This window comes from Selaginella moellendorffii, unplaced genomic scaffold (genome assembly GCF_000143415.4).
Source record: "Selaginella moellendorffii unplaced genomic scaffold, v1.0 SELMOscaffold_38, whole genome shotgun sequence".
Classification (NCBI taxonomy): Eukaryota; Viridiplantae; Streptophyta; class Lycopodiopsida; order Selaginellales; family Selaginellaceae; genus Selaginella; species Selaginella moellendorffii.
In genome coordinates, this window is record NW_003314299.1 from 1,533,589 (window position 1) to 1,553,912 (window position 20,324).

Sequence of the window (20,324 nt, forward strand, 5' to 3'; positions counted from 1 at the left end):
TTTTCTTGGTTTTCTAATGACGGTTTTAGATCTTTGTTTTGGAAGTGTGCTCCAAGGAGGTGGTGCGCACTGATATCGATATGGATTTCTTTCCTGCAGAGCCTTACCGCAAGCCTTGCAATGGGGAATTTAGATGTAAGAAGTTTTTTATTTACCTGGTTTCTCTTGTCGACAACTCTTTCAGGGCGCTGCAAAGGGGACGTGGAGGAGAAGTGGGACATCAAATTCTCCCCTCTGAGTACCACGTTTGCGGGGGAAGTGCCAAAGCTACTGGACTTGGTATCCAAAGTTGTGAACAGCGACTTCTTCTTTTTTCACCCGGTGGACAACATGGTGAGTAACTCAAATTCTTGAAATCTCTGATCTTTATAAGTTCTGTCCACAGGGGTGGAATATGCGATCGGTTGTGCGTGACCAAGCTCGACGAGACCAAGTAAAATTGGTTTACTCGCTGCTTGCAGGACATCGAGTCCCGCCGCCTTGGCCGTTTGTCGAAATGGACGGCGTCATGTCTGCACCCCTGCGGGTCAAGGAACTGGTACTGCTGCTCGAAGGGATTCACAACAACAAACTCCTGCGATCGCTCGCCCTCGAGAGGCCACCGCTGTCCGTGTTGCCACACTACCATGCCATCTCGACTTGCACGCAGCACGCTCGTATCTGGCTTGGGCGCTACGACCTCCGAATCTATTACGACCACAAGTTGACGTGTAAGTTTTGTGCCTCTCCAGAGCTATATATGTTCCAAGTGTTTTGTTGGACTAGATGGCCGGCTTGGAACACAGGATTCTAGCACGCAAGAGGAGGAGGAAGTATGTACATGTTTGTGTTTGCAAGCTTTTATTCTTTTCTTTCTTGCCAGGTTCTAGCAAATGGTTTCTACAAGGAGCGCACTCCGTCCTTTATGGAGAAAGCTGTGAGGATGTGCACTATGGGAGAGATGTGGTACTAGCATCCATTCTCTAACACACATTAAAATATCGGCATGATTTGTTTTTGTGATACAGGGTGTCCTCCAACGAAAAGGAAGAGGCATTGCTGATGAACATGCGGCCAGAGGACTACGATCTCGCAAAGCCACCGGACACAGCGATGTGGCGTGCTTATAGACAATACGTTGGGCATCCCGTGGTGGTTCCAAAAGAGCAGCCCAAGATTGGAGCAGCCCAAGTCCTTTCGGATATCAACTATGAATACACCCGGTACCTTGGCTGGGAGACAAAGTCGAAACACAGCGAAGATGGTCTCTTTCCACTACCCGTACCAACTCTCCATGAAATCTTATAAATTCTGTATGAAGAGTAAAGAATATATCTAGAATATCCCGGCATATTCTAAAGTATTTTTTAAGCCTGTTAAACTAATCAATTCCGGATAATATTGTTTATCTGTAATACAATTTTTTTGAGGCGCACTTGCTGCATCCTCATGCATATCCTGGAATTCGTTCAATACAAGCTTGGCGTGCGAGCAAGCGAGTTAGGGGAGGTTTCCAGGGTACAGGGCAACACTCGTGAGATTTTGTTCCTTCCAAAGTTCCTTACACATGACAGTTTGTGTGCTTAAATCAGTGGAAACCACGAGTCAGGAGGCGTTGTTTCATCAACCATGTTCAAATTCCCGTGCAAAATAGAAATCTGGTTTGTAGTTCTAAAATGGAGAAAAACTGACATATAAATTTGTTATTTTTTCTTCTTTGCAAGGTGTTAAATTGACTATGGTCTCTTATGCTTCTGTATTGCCGACAACTGGTTGGTCATGGGATCCACGCTTTACTGGTTCTATGCCAGGTACCTGCATGTCCATAGAATTTGTAGCGTGTGAGAGCTAGCTAGGTTGCTTGTTTTTAGTTTTCCAGCGTTACAACAACTCGGCAGTGCGGCATGCTCAACTTGACGACTTGCCCGTCCTTACTGTGCAGATTGCTGACGCGCTGGAGCCTGGAGAAATGGTGCTTGTTTTTAATTGTTCGGCATTGTCATGCTTGGTAGTAGCATTCTATTGTCTTGGGTATGCCACTCATGCAAGCAGTATTCCTTTTGTCTTTCACTGAATGCATTGCTTGTGCCTAGCATATACATCTCTGTGGATCTTGACGAGATGAGCCACATTTCTACTGAGTAATAGGAACATTCAGCTAAGCAGTGATTTTCAAAAGCGTAGTTTTGCTCCTTGTCCTCCGAGAAACTGGGCTCTGGTTGTCGCAGTTACATAGCTCCAGAGTACGCAATGACCGGACATCTTTTGGTGAAGAGCGATGTCTACCTCTACGGGGTCGTGCTACTGGGGCTACTGTCGGGCAGAAAGCCGGTCGACATGTCCCAGCCACCCTGTCAAATAAATCTAGCAACATGGGCAAAGACCGCTGCTCAACAGCAAGGAGACTGGAGATCCTCGGCTCTAAATAATGTTCCATTCGACAACCTCGTCAGGATCACCTCCAGCCGGACGTCTCTCACAGGCCTCTCATGCAGTTGTCCAGGCGTTGAAGCTAATGTACAACGACTCGGACGCCAGCGACGGTATCGTGTCCAGCAATGGCAGCATGCCCAGGGAAAGCCAGCAGCAGGACGTAAAGTCGAGGAATCCTTTTGTCGGCGGTGGTGGTGATGGCGGTGGTGACGACGAGAGAATCCGCACTGTGGCGAGACACGGCTGGCAGAGTGGCTCGTTCAACAGCATTGACTACGACTCTAGGACGTTTGGTGGAGATCGGGCAGGGAGGCAGAACGCACTGTCAAGCTGGGGGAGCAGCAGCAATGCGCGTCAGCTCCCACTGCGGCGACATCGATCAAGCCGAAGCGTCCTTGGTACCGAGCGAGAAACGCGTAATGGGACAGTGAGTGAGTAGGCGCTACTGCAGTACAAGCGGGAAGATGCTAACAGGAACGACCATAGTGACAGTTTTTAGAGGGAGCGGGGCGGCGGGGTGGTGGTGGCGGAGATGGAAGGGATGGATTGATCATTGTTTCACGCAGGCTAGTCGGATTCTTGCTCGAGATGATGGTTTCGGCTTCTCATTGATTTGGATCTTCTTGCTGGGTGTTTGCTACTGGAGTATAGCGAGATCACAGGAGCAAAAGAAGGCGACCTTGAGTTCCTGGCTCGGGAAACAAGCTGTCCAGAGTGCAGGATGGTGATAGTTTGTAGCATATGATATCGTTGATGACAGAGCCATTTGTGGCGAGAGCTCGGGCTACACCTCGAGGCGTTTTCCTGGTCTGGCACAGTAAGGACGGGCAAGTCGTCAAGTTGAGCATGCCGCGCTGCCGAGTTGTTGTAACGCTGGAAAACTAAATACCAGAAACAAGCAACCTAGCTAGCTCTCACACGCTACAAATTCTATGGACATGCAGGTACCTGGCATAGAACCAATAAAGCATGGATCCCATGACCAACCAGTTGTCAGCAATATAGAAGCATAAGAGACCATAACAATTTAACACCTTGCAAAGAAGAAAAAATAACAAATTTATATGTTAGCTTTTTCTCCACTTTAGAACTACAAACCAGATTTCTATTTTGCACAGGCATTTGAACATGGTTGATGAAACAACGCCTCCTAACTCGTGGTTTCCACTGATTTGAGCACACAAACTGTCATGTGTAAGGAACTTTGGAAGGAACAAAATTCTCACGAGGATCCAGATCGCCACACGTGCCCTGGGAAGCGAATCGAGAAGGAGCTAGCAGGCGCTGAGGGCGCCGCCTGGTCGTGTCGCCTTGTACCCTGGAAACCTCCCCTAACTCGCTTGCTCGCATGCCAAGCTTGTATCGAACGAATTCCAAGATATGCATGGAGATGCAGCAAGTGCGCAGGAAGCTCTGTGAATGGATGCCTCAAGAAAATTGTATTACATATTATCCGGAAAAAATACTTTAGAATATGCCGGGATATTCTAGATATATTCTTTACTCTTCATACAGCTTTCTAATTTATAAGATTTCATGGAGAGTTGGTACGGGTAGTGGAAAAAGACCATCTTCGCTGTGTTTCGACTTTGTCTCCCAGCCAAGGTACCGGGTGTATTCATAGTTGATATCCGAAAGGACTTGGGCTGCTCCAATCTTGGGCTGCTCTTTTGGAACCACCACGGGATGCCCAACGTATTGTCTATAAGCACGCCACATCGCTGTGTCCGGTGGCTTTGCGAGATCGTAGTCCTCTGGCCGCATGTTCATCAGCAATGCCTCTTCCTTTTCGTTGGAGGACACCCTGTATCACAAAAACAAATCATGTCGATATTTTAATGTGTGTTAGAGAATGGATGCTAGTACCACATCTCTCCCATAGTGCATATCCTCACAGCTTTCTCCATAAAGGACGGAGTGCGCTCCTTGCAGAAACCATTTGATAGAACCTGGCAAGAAAGAAAAGAATAAAAGCTTGCACACACAAACATGTACATACCTCCTCCTCCTCTTGCGTGCTAGAATCCTGCGTCCCAAGCCGGCCATCTAGTCCAACAAAACACTTGAACATATATAACTCTGGAGAGGCACAAAACTTACACGTCAATTTGTGGTCGTAATAGATTCGGAGGTCGTAGCGCCCAAGCCAGATGCGAGCGTGCTGCGTGCAAGTCGAGATGGCATGGTAGTGTGGCAACACGGACAGCGGTGGCCTCTCAAGGGCGAGCGATCGCAGGAGCTTGTTGTTGTGGATCCCTTCGAGCAGCAGTACCAGTTCCTTGACCCGCAGGGGTGCAGACATGACGCCGTCCATTTCGACAAACGGCCAAGGCGGCGGGACTCGATGTCCTGCAAGCAGCGAGTAAACCAATTTTACTTGGTCTCGTCGAGCTTGGTCACGCACAACCGATCGCATATTCCACCCCTGTGGACAGAACTTATAAAGATCAGAGATTTCAAGAATTTGAGTTACTCACCATGTTGTCCACCGGGTGAAAAAAGAAGAAGTCGCTGTTCACAACTTTGGATACCAAGTCCAGTAGCTTTGGCACTTCCCCCGCAAACGTGGTACTCAGAGGGGAGAATTTGATGTCCCACTTCTCCTCCACGTCCCCTTTGCAGCGCCCTGAAAGAGTTGTCGCAAGAGAAACCAGGTAAATAAAAAGACTTCTTACATCTAAATTCCCCATTGCAAGGCTTGCGGTAAGGCTCTGCAGGAAAGAAATCCATATCGATATCGGTGCGCGCCACCTCCTTGGAGCACACTTCCAAAACAAAGATCCAAAACCGCCATCAGAAAACCAAGAAAAGTTACAAACCTTTCATGTTCCTCTCCCTGCAAAACGCGCTCCACAAACGCTCCAGGTGCTCCGTCACCTCCTCGTCTTGCCTCGATGCTTCTAACGAGTCAAGGGTTGGAGTCCGCGAGAGCAGCACCCGGCGAGCGAAATCAACCATGCAGTCCATCTGCGCTCGCGCGCCGTCCCAGCCCAGCGTTGCAGCGCACGCGCTCCTCTCGGCATCGGAGAGGCGGGCGATGTAGCAGAGTGCCAGCACCAGGAACAGCGTCTCGTCCGGATCTTCAGCATCCCATTTGGCGATCATGGCATCTATGCACACGCATTCGTGCACGTCCATCGCCGCTGCCTCCTCCTCATGCGGCCGTGCAGCTTTGGCGACGAACTTGGACATGGCCCCAGCATAACCAATACCCCTTGCGTTGACAAGATCATTAAACCCTACCCCTGGTTTCAAAATCTCGGTACGATACACGGGCGATAGATGAAGCGTACGCCTCAGATCCGCATATAAACTGCCCGGAAGCGGAGACAAACGAACCCGCGAGGGCAGCGGAGAAAAACTGCCAAGCGTCGAGAGACTTCTACGAAAAGAACTGGAAAACCTGGAAAGCATTGCGGCCCAATACTGTGCAATACGTTTACTATTAAGCCGTTTATTCGATACTCTGGCATATGTTACAAACTACCACCATCTTGCACTCTGGACAGCTTGTTTCCCGAGCCAGGAACTCAAGCTCGCCTTCTTTTGCTCCAGTAGCAAACACCCATCAAGAAGATCCAAATCGATGAGAAGCCGAGCTCGAAACCATCATCTCGAGCAAGAATACGACTCCATCCCTTCCATCTCCGCCACCACCACCCCCGCCGCCCCGCTCCCTCTAAAAACTGTCACTATGGTCGTTCCTGTTAGCATCGTCCGTACCGCAGTAGCGCCGACTCACTCACTGTCCCATTACGCGTTTCTCACTCGGTACCAAGGAAGCTTCGGCTTCCCCGCCCGATCTCCACCAAACGTCCTAGAGTCGTAGTCAATGCTGTTGAACGAGCCACTCTCCCAGCCGTGTCTCGCCACAGTGCGGATTCTCTCGTCGTCACCACCGCCACCACCACCACCGCTTGCGTACGTTCCACCCGACTTTACGTCCTGCTGCTGGCTTTCCCTGGGCATGCTGCCATTGCCGGACACGATACCGTCGCTGGCGTCCGAGCCGTTGTACATTAGCTTCAACGCCTGGACGACTGCATGAGAGGCCTGTGAGAGACGTCCGGCTGGAGGTGATCGCTGCCACCCTGACGAGGTTGTCAAATGGAACATTGTATAGAGCCGAGGACTCCTTGCTGTTGAGCAGCGGTCTTTGCCCATGTCACTAGATTTATTTGACCGGGTGGCTGGGACATGTCGACCGACTTCTGCCCGACAGTAGCCCCAGTAGCACGACCCCGTAGCGGTAGACATCGCTCTTCACCAAAAGATGTCCGGTCATTGCGTACTCTGGAGCTATGTAACTGCGACAACCAGAGCCCAGTTTCCCGGAGGACAAGGAGCAAAACTACACTTTTGAAAATCACTGCTTACCTGAATGTTCCTATTATGTTCCTATTACTCAGTAGAAATGTGGTTCATCTCGTCAAGATCCAGAGAGATGTTTATGCCAGGCACAAGCATATGCATGCATTCAGTGAAAGACAAAAGGAATACTGCTCGCGTAAGTGGCATACCCAAGACAATAGAATGCTACTACCAAGCACGAACAATAAAAAACAAGCACCATATCTCCAGGCTCCAGCGCATCAGCAATCCGCTTCTTTGTGAGCCTGATATCTCGAGGGGAAATGTTGTGCTCGGAAACTTCTTTATCTTTTCTCGTGAGGCGTTCAAAGTGTCTACCTCCGCACTGTCAAGCCATGCGTCCTGGAAGAAAGGAGGGAAAAGGGAAATCAAAGCCAGGAGAAAGACTTTCTCACATACCAGAGCCTCGAACTTGGTCGTGTCCACATAATGGCCCATCGTAGTATTTCTTCTCTTTCGCATTTAAGTTGAATGGCTCCATCTTAGCTCAAACAGGTAACAAGGAAAGGATCGCTAACCATTTGTGCACTACGCAGGCAACGACGCCATCTAAGCATCGCCTCAGAGAGAGAAATCACTCCATTGAACTAGTTGATATTACATTAATGATGTCGCAGAAACGAGCTGGTACTGGAATCTCCTCTCTTTTGAGCTCCTTCCTTGCGAGCCTCGGTGTGGGGACCATCTTCGCTGTGTTTCAACTTTGTTGTACTGGGTGTATTTATAGTTGATAGTGGAAAGAACGCGGCCTTCAATCTTGGGCTGCTCTTTTGGAACCACCACAGGAAGCACGCCACATTGCTGTGTCTGGTGGCTTTGCGAGATCGTAGTCCTCTGGCCGCATGTTCATGAGCCATGCCTTTTCCATTTGGCTGGGGAACACCCTGCATCACAAAAAGAAAACCATGCCCAGATTTGGTAGAGAATGGATGCTCGTACCACATGTCTACCATAGTGCAGACCCTCACAGCTTTCTCCATGAAGGACGGAGTGCGCTCCTTGCAGAAACCATTTGATAGAACCTGGCAAGAAAGAAAAGAATAAAAGCTTGCACACACAAACATGTACATACCTCCTCCTCCTCTTGCGTGCTATAATCCTGTGTCCCAAGCCGGCCATCTAGTCCAACAAAACACTTGGAACATATATAACTCTGGAGAGGCACAAAACTTACACGTCAACTTGTGGTCGTAATAGATTCGGAGGTCGTAGCGCCCAAGCCAGATGCGAGCGTTCTGCGTGCAAGCCGAGATAGATCCACAACAACAAGCTCCTGCGATCGCTCCTCCTCGAGAGACCACCGCTGTCCGTGTTGCCGCACTACCATGCCAGCAGTACCAGTTCCTTGACCCGCAGGGGTGCAGACATGACGCCGTCCATTTCGACAAACGGGCAAGGCGACCGTACTCGATGTCCTGCAAGCTGCGAGTAAACCAGTTTTACTTGGTCTCGTCGAGCTTGGTCACGCACAACCGAACCCTTGTGGAAAGAACTTATAAAGGTCAGGGATTTCAAGAATTTGAGTTCATGTTGTCCACGGGGAAGAAGTCGCAGTTTACAACCAGTCCAGTAGCTTTGGTACTTCCCCCATAAACGTGATATTCGAAGGGGAGAATTTGATGTTCCACTTCTCTTCCCCCTGAAAGTGTCGTCAACAAGAGAAACCAGGAAAAAAAAAGACTTCTTACATCTGAATTCCCCATTGCAAGGAGGCTCGGCAGAGAAGAGATCCGTGTCGATAGTGGCACGCTCCACCCCCTTGGAGCTCACTTCCAGAACAATATCGTAAGGAAACGAAACTTTGGTCTGGATACAAACCTTTGATGTTCCTGTCCTTGCAAAACTTGCTCCACAGGCGCTCCAGATGCTCCTCATGCGTCTAGCGTGGCAAGGCTTGGAAGTCCAGTCGGTGAGAGAAGCACCCGGTGAGCGAAATCAATCATGCAGTCCATTTGCGATCGCGCGCCATCCCAACCCAGCGTCGCAGCACACCCGCTCCTCTTGGCATCGGAGAGGCGGGCGATGTAGCAGGGTGCCAGGACCAGGAACAGCGTCTCGTCCCATTTGGCGATCATGGCATCTATACATGCGCATTCGTGCACGTCCATCGCCGCTGCCTCCTCCTCATGCGGCCGTGCAGCTCTGGCGACGAACTTGGACATGGCCTCAGCATAACCAATATCGCTAATATCATCAAACCCTACCCCTGGTTTCAAGATCTCGGCGATAGATTAAGAAAACTACCTAGCGTCTACGAAAAGAACTGGAAAACCTGGAAAGCATTGCCCTACGTCCCTTCTTTGGCAAACATATATGTTACAGAACGATCATGGCATCACTCTCGAGAGCTTTCCCGAGCCAGGAACTCAAGCTCGCCTTCTTTTGCTTCCTGTGACCTCGGTAGTAAACACTTGCAGCAAGAAACTCCAAGTCGATGAGAAGGCGAGCTCGAAACTACTATCACCACCATCTCCATCCATCACGACCACCGGATCGCCATCGCCAGCGCCCAGGTAGCCGATCACCTGGAGGACGTGGGGGTGTGGCGCGACAAGCGCCGCCACCTCCCTCTCAAACGTAACGTCGCTGCGCTTGAAGACTTTGACGGCCACCGCCTGTCCCAGCCACCATCTCCGGTAAGAATCCGACTAGCTTATGTAAATCAATGATTAATCTTCCATCTCCGCCACCACCACCACCAGCCCGCTCCCATAGAAGAGATAAAAGTAAACTTACGTCAGTAAAGCGTAGTAAGTTGCACTTTGATTCTTCAAGGACAAAACCAGTTTCAGTAATTTCCAAACATTTATTATAAGGTTTCGAGTATCTGTACAAAACTCTTAACGTTTAATCCAGACTTCTCTTTAGCTGTTGTAACATATAACCTTTGTGCCAGCCTGAATTAGTTGCGGAATCCGAAATGTCTAGGTATGGACAGTTTCCACAAGGATACGCAAGCACCACACGAAGGAAGAAAAAAGCAAAGCTTGTCATACCCCGTCAGCCATAGTAATTCTTGGGATTTGCTACAATATCATGTCCAGACAACGGGACATTACTCGTCTTGGTGTCTCACAATTGAAGAATTCTTACTCACAGGGCACATTACTTCCAAATCGCTGGAAGAACAGAAGCCCCATCTCCCATTGCCTCGATGCTGTCGTTACCTCAGTATGCTCTCATCTTCATGCAAAATCCACCAGAGCGAAAGAGGAAGAATGAATACTTCCACCTCCAGGGAAGCTTACACGGAGCTCACAAGTGCTGGTACTGGAACGTCGAGTGCTGGTACTGGAATCGTAATAGCGATTGAATCCCACCACGTCTTTCACTTCGTCAAACGGAGGATCGTCCACTTTTAATACACCCGGTTCTTGGCCAAGGAGACAGAGTCGAAGCACAGCAGAGATCATCTCTTTCCACTGGCAATCCAGAAATTCTCAAGGGAGGACCTCATAAGAGAGGACATAGTTGATAGTGCAAAGGACGAGGCCTCGAATCTTTCGCTGCTCTCTAAGAACCACCACGGGTTGCCCAAGGTACTTTTTATAAGCACGCCACATCGCCGTGTCCGGTGGCTTTGCGAGATCGTAGTCCTCTGGCCGCATGTTCATCACCCATGCCTCTTCCTTTTCGTTGGGGTACACCATCACAACAACCAATGCCAGGATTCAAATCTGTGTGTTGAAGAATGGAAGCTATTACCACATTGCTTCAACAGCGCAGTCCCTCACAGCTTTCTCCATGAAGGACGGAGTGCGCTCCTTGCAGAAACCATTTGCTAGAACCTGACAAGAAGAAAAGGATCAAAGTTTGTACACACGAACAAGTATATACCTCCTCCTCCTCCTGCGTGCTAGAGTCCTGTGTCCCAAGCCGGTCATCTGCTCCAAGAAAACTCTTGAGAAAGAGAACACATATAACTCTGGACAGGCACCACTTACACGTCAAATCGTGGTCGTAAGAGATTCGGAGGTCGTAGCGTCCAAGCCAGATGCGAGCGTGCTGCGTGCAAGCCGAGATGACATGGTAGTGCGGCAATACAGCCAGCGGCGGCCTTTCAAGAGCAAGCGATCGCAGGAGCTTGTTGTTGTGGATCCCTTCAAGCAGCAACATTAATTCCTTGATACGCAAAGGGGCAGAGTCGGCGGCGTCCACTGGAACATACGAGTCAGGCATGGATGTCCCGCAAGCTGCGAGTAAGCCAGTTTACTTGGTCTTCTCGAGCGTGGTCCCATCGACCAATCAACGAGATTTTAATGTTATCAGCTACAAGCTCTATCATTCTATCATTCGCATGCTGGGAACTCAAGGTTGGTTACTCACCAGATTGTCCACTGGGAGAGAACCAAAGAAGTCGCATATCACAACTTTGGATGCCAAGTCCAGTAGCTTTGGCACTTCCCCAATAAACGTGGTACTCAAAGGGGAGATTTTGATGCTCCACTGCTTCCTCTCTTCCTCTATGCAACGCCCTGCAGCTGTTGTCAACAAGAGAATAAAAAAGACTTCTTACATCTAAATTCCCCATTGGAAGGCTTCCGGTAAGGCTCCGCCGGCAAGAGATCCGTCCCAATAACGTTGTGCGCCACCTCTTTGGAACTCCGAGAAAACTTTGGCCTCAATACAAACCTTTGATGTTCCTGTCCTCGCAAAACTCGCTCCACAAACGCTCCAGGTGCTCCGTCACCTCCTTGTCTTGCTTCCATGCGTATAGCGGGGCAAGGCTTGTAAGTCCAGTCCGCGAGAGCAGCACCCGGCGAGCGAAATCAACCATGCAGTAAGGGTTAAAAAGGGTATTAAATTAATCTTAAAAAGGGTGATATATAACAAATGGAATTATTTAATCAAGTGATTAAATTCAAGGAGCCTAATACTCTAGTCAAATGAAATATGTTACAAAAAAACGAGAGACAACTCACTACCATCATCTTGCCTGGCGTCCGCACAATCAAATCACTCTCGAGAGCTTGTTTCCCGAGCCAGGAACTCAAGCTCGCCATCTTCCCTTCTTTTGCTCCCTGTGATCTCGCTATACTTCAGTGGTAAACACTTTCAGCAAGAACATCCAAGCCGATGAGAAGCCGAGCTCGAAACCACCATCTCGAGCAAGAATCCGACTAGCCTGTGTAAATCAATGATCAATCTTCCATCCCTTCCATCTCCGCCACCACCACCACCACCACCGCTCCCTCTAAAAACTATAGCAGCCAAATGTCACTATGGTCGTTCCTGTTAGCATCGCCCCGCTTGTACCGCAGTAGCGCCGACTCACTCACTGTCCCATTGTCCGCGTTTCTCACTCGGTACCATGGACGCTTCGGTTTGATCGATGTCGCCGCAGTGGGAGCTGACGCGCATTGCTGCTGCTGGCTCGCGAAAGTCCCCACGATGAAACTCTCCGAGTTTGACAGTGCCTGCTGCCTCCCTGCCCGATCTCCACCAAACGTCCCGGAGTCGTAGTCTATGCTGATGAACGAGTCACTCTCTCGGCAGTGCCTCGCCGCACCGCTGATTCTCTCGTCGTCACCACCACCACCGTTTGCGTACGTTCCACCACCGCCGACGAAAGGATTCCTCGACTTCACATCCTGCTGCTGGCTTTCCCTGTGCATGCTGCCATTGCCGGACATGATACCGTCGCTGGCGTCCGAGTCGTTGTACACCAGCTTCAATGCCTGGACAACTTCTCCCATGAGAGGCCTGTGAGAGACGTCCGGCTGGACGCACATCGAGGCGATCGCTGCCACCTTGACCAGGTTGTCGAATGGAACGTTGTTCAGAGCCGGGTCGACGAGGATCTCCAGTCCCTCCTTGCTGTTGAGCAGCGGCCTTGCCCATGTCACTAGATTTTCTTGACCGGGTGGCTGGGACATGTCGACCGGCTTTCTGCCCGACAGTAGCTCGAGTAGCACAACCCCGTAGCTGTAGACATCGCTCTTCACCAAAAGATGTCCGGTCATTGCGTACTCTGGAGCGACGTAACTGCGCCAGTAAACCAGAGATCAGTTTCTCAGAGGATAAAAGAAAACTACGCTGTTGAAAACCAAAGCGTACCCGAATGTTCCCATCACTCGGGTAGAAATGTGGGTGCTCATCTCGTCAGAGGCCGCTTTTGCGAGCCCAAAATCCGACACTTTGGGAGTGAAATCCTCTTCTAGCAGTATGTTGCTGGCTTTGAAGTCTCTATGTATCACTCTGGGATTTGAATCCTCGTGAAGGTAAGCCAGACCGCGTGCTGCACCGAGAGCTATCTTCAAACGGGTTTCCCAATCCAAAGGCGAAGTTTCTTGATCAATGCCTGCAGTCATAGATAAATGCTAACAACGATGAAGTAGCTTGCACGTACCATGAAGGTGGGATTCAACACTTCCATTTGAAATGAGCTCGAAAACCAAGCATCGTGTGTGTTCTTCGATGCAAATGCCCAAAAGCTTCACCAGATTACGATGGTGAAGGCGGCTCAGCATTTCCACCTCCGCTGCAAACTCACGGCCGCCCTGGTGATCATCTCTAGTCAAAACTTTGACAGCAACTCTTGTGTTGTCGTCCAGAATGCCATGATAAACTCGACCGAAACCTCCCTCTCCAATAATATTCTGCGTCTTGAACCCGTTGGTTGCCCGTTCTATCTCCAGTAGAGTAAATGTCTTTGCCGAGCCGGTATAAGGCGTGAAGCTCGACGCATAAGAGATTGATGTCGAGCTGGCCATGCTGCTAGAGAGCATGGATCCTCCACCTGAAACAAACGAACTTTGTCAGTAAAAGATGCTTAGTAAACGAGCAGAATACCTGACTTCTTCGTCACAGACGAGCCAGGCAGCATGGGTTCAACCATCATAGGTTGCTTGGCATGTTTGCAGCGCCATGCAAACCACACCGCTACCAGGCATATAACGGCAAGCAGAGCAGTCAACACCACAACGGCTATGGTTCCAGTGCCGGGCCTTGACCTCCTCTTCTTTACATTGACACTGAGTGGTTGTTCGTAAGGACTTTTAGAGCTTGTAGGGCCTCCCGCATTGCTACCGGGCGAAGGAGGGGACGGAGGCAAGCCTGATCATGAGACCAACTTAACATAAAGCATAAAGCAACATTTCAAAAAGAGATTTTACCTGGATATCGAACATAAAGGACGCTGTAGCTTCCAAACCGGTCCTCACTAATGCCAACCTCGTGATTCCAAAACTTATGAGCTGTTCGCAAAGCAGTCGCATTGTCAAAGGCAGCTCCCAAAGGAACTAATTCTGCTTTAACTTCTGTTTCGTCCATGTTATTTTCCACTGTGTTCGCACCCAGAATTCGCACCTGGCTTTGCGAAAACGACGTCCCTGCCGCCAATTCTGAAGCCAACTCTGACACTTGCGGGAAAAACACATAAGGCGGCACTCCAAGCTGAAGGCTCACCAGCATTGGAATAACACAGCCGCATGGTTCACCAGCAGTTGAAGTGAATGGATCTGTGCATCGTTCGTGACAGTCTGTGACAAAAAGAAAACGTATTTTGATCGCCCTGAGGACATCTAAAAGAGCGTGTTACCCGTGGACGGTGCTGGCAACGAAGGAATAATACCAGGTGGAGGCATTGGAGAAACGGACGGGCCTGGGCCTAGAAGAAAGAACAAACAAAAAAAGAGTGCTGAAGCTTGAAAATGGAGGTGATCGTTGTTACCTGGAGTTGGCGCCTGGATGTGGACATGACGCCGATGGTGTGGCGATTGTGCTGGAACCACTCCCCCGTGACCTCGATGTGTTGGTGCGGGAGCGTGATCGTGACGATGATGGCGATGGTGATGGTGCCCAGTGGTTGGAGCCGAGGCAATGCTTACTTGGTAGGATGGAGAGTGCTGCCCAGAAAGGAGAAACCGCCGGAAGTGAGTCTTCTCGGTTTGATCAGTAGCGCTGCGCAAACCCATATCACCAAAATGCTCTCAAGAGAAGATCGAGAAGTAGAAAACCAACTTACCGTCTTCCCAAGCCCTCGATTTCGCTCTCCCCAATTAGAACTCCTGGCACCAAACAACCCACCACATAAATTCCTACTCGTTTAAACAACGCACCAGAAGAAAAGAAAAACCAAAGAGAGAAAACACGAGAACTTACCTTGAGAAGCGGCAATGTAGAGAGCGCTCAAGCTCAGCACCACTAGCACGGCATTCCCACAACTCATGGCTAGATGCGCCATTCACTGCTCGCTCCCCATTCCTCCACTCTTGCTGCTCGCTTCCTCCTACATTATCCTCTCCGGCGGCTGTGGAGCGACCCTCCCCACAGGAGAGCCGCCTTCCCAGACCTAAAACCAGCTCCACCGCAAATCGCTGAGAAATCGCGCTGCCGCATGCCACTACTCCAAAATATTCCCCCTATTTCGTGCAATGCGAGCAAGAAATCCCCTCCCCGGGCGCATCAAAAGCTCGGCCTCGCCCCGGAGCGAGAGAATCTCTGCAATCCCTGCCTGCGCTCCATTCCGGAATCCTCCACGGCCGAAATCCAGCAATCCCTGCCTCTAGCAATGCGCGCCTGGGCGAGAATGCGGCATCGCGACCTGGAAATCTCGCCGCTCCGCGCCGCTGCTCCAAAGCACCATCGCTGTCGCCTTCTTCACAATCAATGCCCCTCAACTCTGCGAGAGAAGGGAAGTGAGGAAAATAAAAATATACCTTTAAGACCACCTCGCTGGTAAAAGAGAGCGCCCGGCAATTTGGCCGGTCAAAAAAAGCAATGGGGGTAATGGCCAGTGGCCACGCCCGCTCACATGGGCCACACTGGACAAAGCGTATGCCCGTTGGGCAGAAACACTAAACCGCACTGACGGCGTCAAGTCCCCGTGTACGGACGAAGAGTACAATTGTTTAGCTGGAAATGACGGTGCAACGCTGACGGACGTAATAGCGGGTAAAGGCTCTGACCCCTGGGCAAAAGTGGGCATTTTTGTGCGCGTAATGCTTGGCCAGTGGCAAAGCAACAAGTGGCCACCAAGCTTAACAGTTGTTAGGTGTGATAGTAATTAAGTAAAATCCTTTTAGTTAGTGGGAATCTCTTTGAATGGCATTTTTTTTCTCTTTTATTTTGAGTTTTTGGAGCATGAAGTGGCCATGTTTCTTTTATAGCCTTGAAGAAGACGAAGAACTGATTGCTTGAAATTGGTCTTTGCATTGGAGGGGATGAACAAAGGTGTTTCCAAGGTCAAAAGTCTTGGTTGCCTTGAGAGAACTTAAACCCACATATTTTCTCTCTCTTTGCAATGTACCATCTTGGGGGTTGGAGCTAAGACTTGGATGAATGATCAAACTACTTACTACTTGCATGGTCAGTTTCTATTGAAGACTGTGAAGGACGAAGCCAACAAACAAGAAAAAATCAAAATAAAAAAGGAGGAGGAAGAAATAGAGTCTTTTTGGTTCTTCACTTTTCAATGTAAAGGGTTTTGGTTCCTTCTTTTTGACTGTGATGTTTTTGGCCTGTAGAGCCTGGAACAAAAGACAACAATATCTATCCTACGCAAGTTATTCTCTTTTGGTTCGTTAGTGTATTGCTAGCTCGCTTAATTTAATTACATTCATAAAAATTTTCTAAACAAAGCCATCCGTGGTTATTGTGTTCAAGTAACTTCAAATATAGTTTTTTTAGAATAATTTTCTAATCAAAGCTATTAACTAAGTCTTGCATTGCTCACATACTGAAGCAATTACTGTTTGTGACCTTATATATTTTCTTACAAGAGTTGAACATCCAGAATAAACTTTTGAAACAAATATATTTGAAGTCTTCATGCTGTTCAGAAATTAGTATTTACTAATACAGTATTTAATATAAATGTTTTTACAGCACTTCAAAAATTATATAACCTCCTGTGCATCTCTATATGGAAACATTTTTAGAACTCTAAGCTATTAAGAGTGTATATATATATGACCAAATTTAGTTGTATATATATAGATATATTTTACAGAAACTTGACTCGTTTTATAGGAGCTTTTTGATAAATAAAAAAAAAAGACGTTTTTGTTAAAGTGTTTGACTTAAGCATCTTTAGCTGTAGATGTTAACCTATTTTCAGAACAAAGCTCATGAAAACATTCCCTTTGTTTTTCCTGATTTGTTTTGCCCAATTAATTGCTCATCAAATACCTTCAACCATGGCCTTTGGGAGTTCCTATCACATTATGAAATTGCAAGCATCATATCTGTTTCAGAAGTGTGTATAGAATGTTTTATACAATACATGACATCTTATCAATGGACCATCACATAGTTGATTGCTCCTTTTTTATTCACGATGTTCAGCAAGGTGATAGATGCTCAGCAAATCAAGGAACATCAATTACAGGGATTGAATCTCAAGCCACCTTTACCTTTTTACTTTACAACACACAAGAAATTTACAGAGCAGTAGTAAATATTTGAGTGGAATGTTCGTGTTAGAGTACTGTGTGATCTATGTTCCAAGTCCACCTAGTCCTCCAAGTCATCAAATTCTTTCTTGGAATAGTAATTCTATAGTTTAGGAAGCTCAGTGTTTGAAACAATGTTATTTATGTGGTGGCCTCATTTCAGTGGTGACAAACTGTATCATCCAGATGGGCTTGTAATGCTAATTCTAACCTTCCCCTTTACAAAGTTTTCATTCAAGACTTCCAAACACGTTTTCAAACACAAGTGGTAATTTTAGGCTTCTTTGTTAATCGCTCGTTACTAGTTTCAATAACCATGGTGTTTATTGTTAAAATGAATTATTATTTATAAACAAACTTACTGATTTTTCATTTGGCATGATAGATTTATTGTGCATGCTCGATCCACACAAAGTCATCCACACCAGATCATCAGGCTCGTATGGCATGCTGTGGATCAAATCCTCGGCCTTGCCAACCTGTCCCGACCGAGCAAGAACATCCACCATGCACACGTAATGCTCCACACCAGTTGCCACGCCCAAAGGATCAATCTCTCGCAGCCAAAGCCAGCAATGGTGAGCGTGATCCACGAATCCAGCACGGCTGCAAGCACTCAAAAGAGTGCTAAAGGTGATGGCATCCGGCTGACAAGATCCATCCAGCCTCATCTCCCAAAACATCTCCACAGACTCCTCGCTTCTTCCATTCTGAGCGTAGCAAGCGAGGATCGAGTTCCAGGATACGATATCACGATGGTGTTCCATCCACGGATCCCGGAACACGAGTACGGCAGCACTCGAGTCTCCACACCGGCCGTACATGGAGATTAACGCGTTTCCAAGCTTGTTCCTGGTGTTCTTGCTTGCAATGGTGGCGTCTCCCAGGATCCGGGAGTGGAGAGACTTGGCTTGCGGCAAATTCCCCATGCCGGCACAAACATCGATCATTGCCAGGTAGCTGATATCGTTGAGCTTGACACCAGTTTGATCCATGAGCCTGGAAACTCTGAGAGCTCCCTCGCAATCGCCACTCTGGACGTAGGCCCCAATCAACGCATTGTAAGTCACGGCGTTTCTTTGGCTCTCGCTCACGCTCCAAAAGACCTCACGAGCTCGCTCGAGCTCGCCAGCTTTTCCATACAGGTCGATGATTCCACTCCATAGCGATTCTAGTCCCATCTCCACGACTCTCGCATGGACAAAGCTCAAGTCCAACGCTTCGATGGCGGCCATGAGTGATACTTCGTCAGCTTTTACGCCTTCCAGCTCCATCTCCTGGAAAGTCTTCGCAGCACTACAAGGAAGCCCACTCTTGGTATAAACAGCCACCATAGCAGTCCACAACACCACATCCAGAGCCTTGGTTCTCTCAAAAACGCTCTTGGCTTGATGTAGATCCCCGCAAAAGCCATAAGCCGTGACCAATGACGCTGCTACCTGAGCCTCCATTCCAAGACCTTTAGCGATGGCATGGAGAAGCTGGACCTGTGGCAAATCTTCAACTCTAGTGCAAGCTTCCAAGACGCTCACCAAGGTGCTCAAAGTCCCCGCGACGCCTTCCAAGCTCATTTCTCGGAAGAGCTGGAGCGCTTCGTCGCAGTGACCGCCGCGAGACAAAGTGGAGATCATGGAGTTCCAAGTAACTGGATTGCTGCTACTGCTCACAGTTTCGAAAACTTTCCAAGCATCTGCAACGCTCCCGCATTTCCCATACATGCTGAGAATCGATGTAGCGAGGATCACGTCCAGAGGAACCCCACTTTCGACCAAGAATTCGTGCAGCATCAGGCCTTGCCTCAAGTATCCCGGATCCTTGGAGCAAGCATCAAAGAGACTCACGTACACAACCTCGTCGGCTTTCATCCCTTGAAGATCCATGAAGCAAAAGAGCTGTATGGCCTTCTCGCTGAATCCATGCATGGAGTAAGCTCCCACCAGGGCCGTGTAAGCAACGACATCGCGTTCGAGCTCGTGAATATCATAAAACACAGCGATTGCAGCTTCTAGATTGCCAAACTTCGCATAAGACGTGATCAATGCGGTTCCGAGAACTCTGGAACGAGAGGTTTTCGTTGCCGAGGCTTGGATCTCCGATTGAACGACGAGGGCGATGCTGAAAGACTCGCAAGACGCGAGAACGTTGAGGAAGGAGATATCGTCCGCTTGGACGCCTTCCAAGTCCATCAAACAAAAAGCCCGGTACGCCTCCGTGAAAAGCCCGTTCCATGCATACGCCGCCACCATTGCATTCCAAGCAGCAGCAGTGGGAGAAGAAATGTTGTCAAAAAGTTGGCGAGCTTTGAAAAGAGACCCCGCCTGTCGTCCCAGCAAGTGTATCACGGCACTCGCCACGAAAGGATTCGTCAAGTAGCCACTTTCGATGGCGATTTCCACCACCATGTTTGTAAAAGCAGCGGGAAGAACCCCGCACGCACCGAAAATCCCAGTGAAAGTGAGAGAGCTCGGCTTTACTCCTTCCAAATTCATAAGCTCGAAAAGAATCATGGCTTCTGCAGAATGCCATTTCTTGGCATAAGCAGTAAGCAAGCTATTCCATGCTACTACATTCTTTTCTGGCATCTTGTCAAAAAATTCTTTAGCTTCTGAAAATTTCTGGTTTTTGGTGTAGGAAACGAGCATGGTCGTCCGCGAAACCAAATCCTGGGAAGGCATTCTCTCGAAAACATCTCTAGCTGTGTCAAGATCCCCGTTATGGGCATATGCTGTAAGAAGCAGAGTCCAGGAGAAAACATTGGGCTGCTGGATCCGATCAAACGCTGCTTGGGCGTCCATGAGACTGCTAAAGTTTCCATACATCTGGACGAGCAAGTTCCCGAGGAAAGTATCGGTGTCAAAGCCGGAGTCTATCAGTTTCGTGTGGATCTCTTTCCCCTGTGCCAAGTCCGTGCAGTTCCGCAGCAAAGAGGCATAGGTGGAAGATGCCTGCTGAATAGAGAGGTTGCTCACTCGCTCCAATCGCTCCCTGAAAGGCCCAAGCGTCGCCCATCTCTGATCAATGGCCATACATCTTTAAGAGATCGAAAAGATTTGTTAACATAACCTTGATTAGTGTGTAAAGCACTGCTGGTCTAGTGGAAGAATAGTATCCTGTGCCGGTACATATCCAGATTCGATTCCCGGGCAG

At 48.7% G+C, this 20,324-nt stretch overlaps 2 protein-coding genes across 3 annotated transcripts; both read right to left on the reverse strand.

Annotated features, from left to right (window-relative positions):
- Positions 1–11,606: 11,606 nt before the first annotated feature.
- On the reverse strand, positions 11,607–15,436 carry LOC9659242 (receptor-like serine/threonine-protein kinase ALE2). Of its 2 annotated transcripts, none has more exons than XM_024683757.1 (9): positions 14,887–15,436; positions 14,750–14,792; positions 14,456–14,685; positions 14,324–14,392; positions 13,899–14,264; positions 13,576–13,839; positions 13,133–13,522; positions 12,841–13,072; positions 11,607–12,768 (listed from the first exon to the last, which is right to left on the reverse strand). In XM_024683757.1, the coding sequence occupies exons 1-9, from the start codon at positions 14,966–14,968 to the stop codon at positions 11,985–11,987; spliced, it is 2,460 nt and encodes an 819-aa protein (XP_024539525.1). In that variant the 5' UTR covers positions 14,969–15,436; the 3' UTR covers positions 11,607–11,984. The 2 variants fall into 2 exon arrangements, with proteins under 2 accessions (XP_024539525.1, XP_002978849.2); XM_002978803.2 differs by having other exon boundaries at positions 12,841–13,084; positions 14,887–15,435.
- Positions 15,147–20,203, reverse strand: LOC112349373 (pentatricopeptide repeat-containing protein At1g11290, chloroplastic-like). Its single transcript, XM_024683666.1, has 3 exons — positions 17,603–20,203; positions 15,550–15,694; positions 15,147–15,406 (listed from the first exon to the last, which is right to left on the reverse strand). The coding sequence occupies exons 1-3, from the start codon at positions 20,201–20,203 to the stop codon at positions 15,147–15,149; spliced, it is 3,006 nt and encodes a 1,001-aa protein (XP_024539434.1).
- Positions 20,204–20,324: the final 121 nt, after the last annotated feature.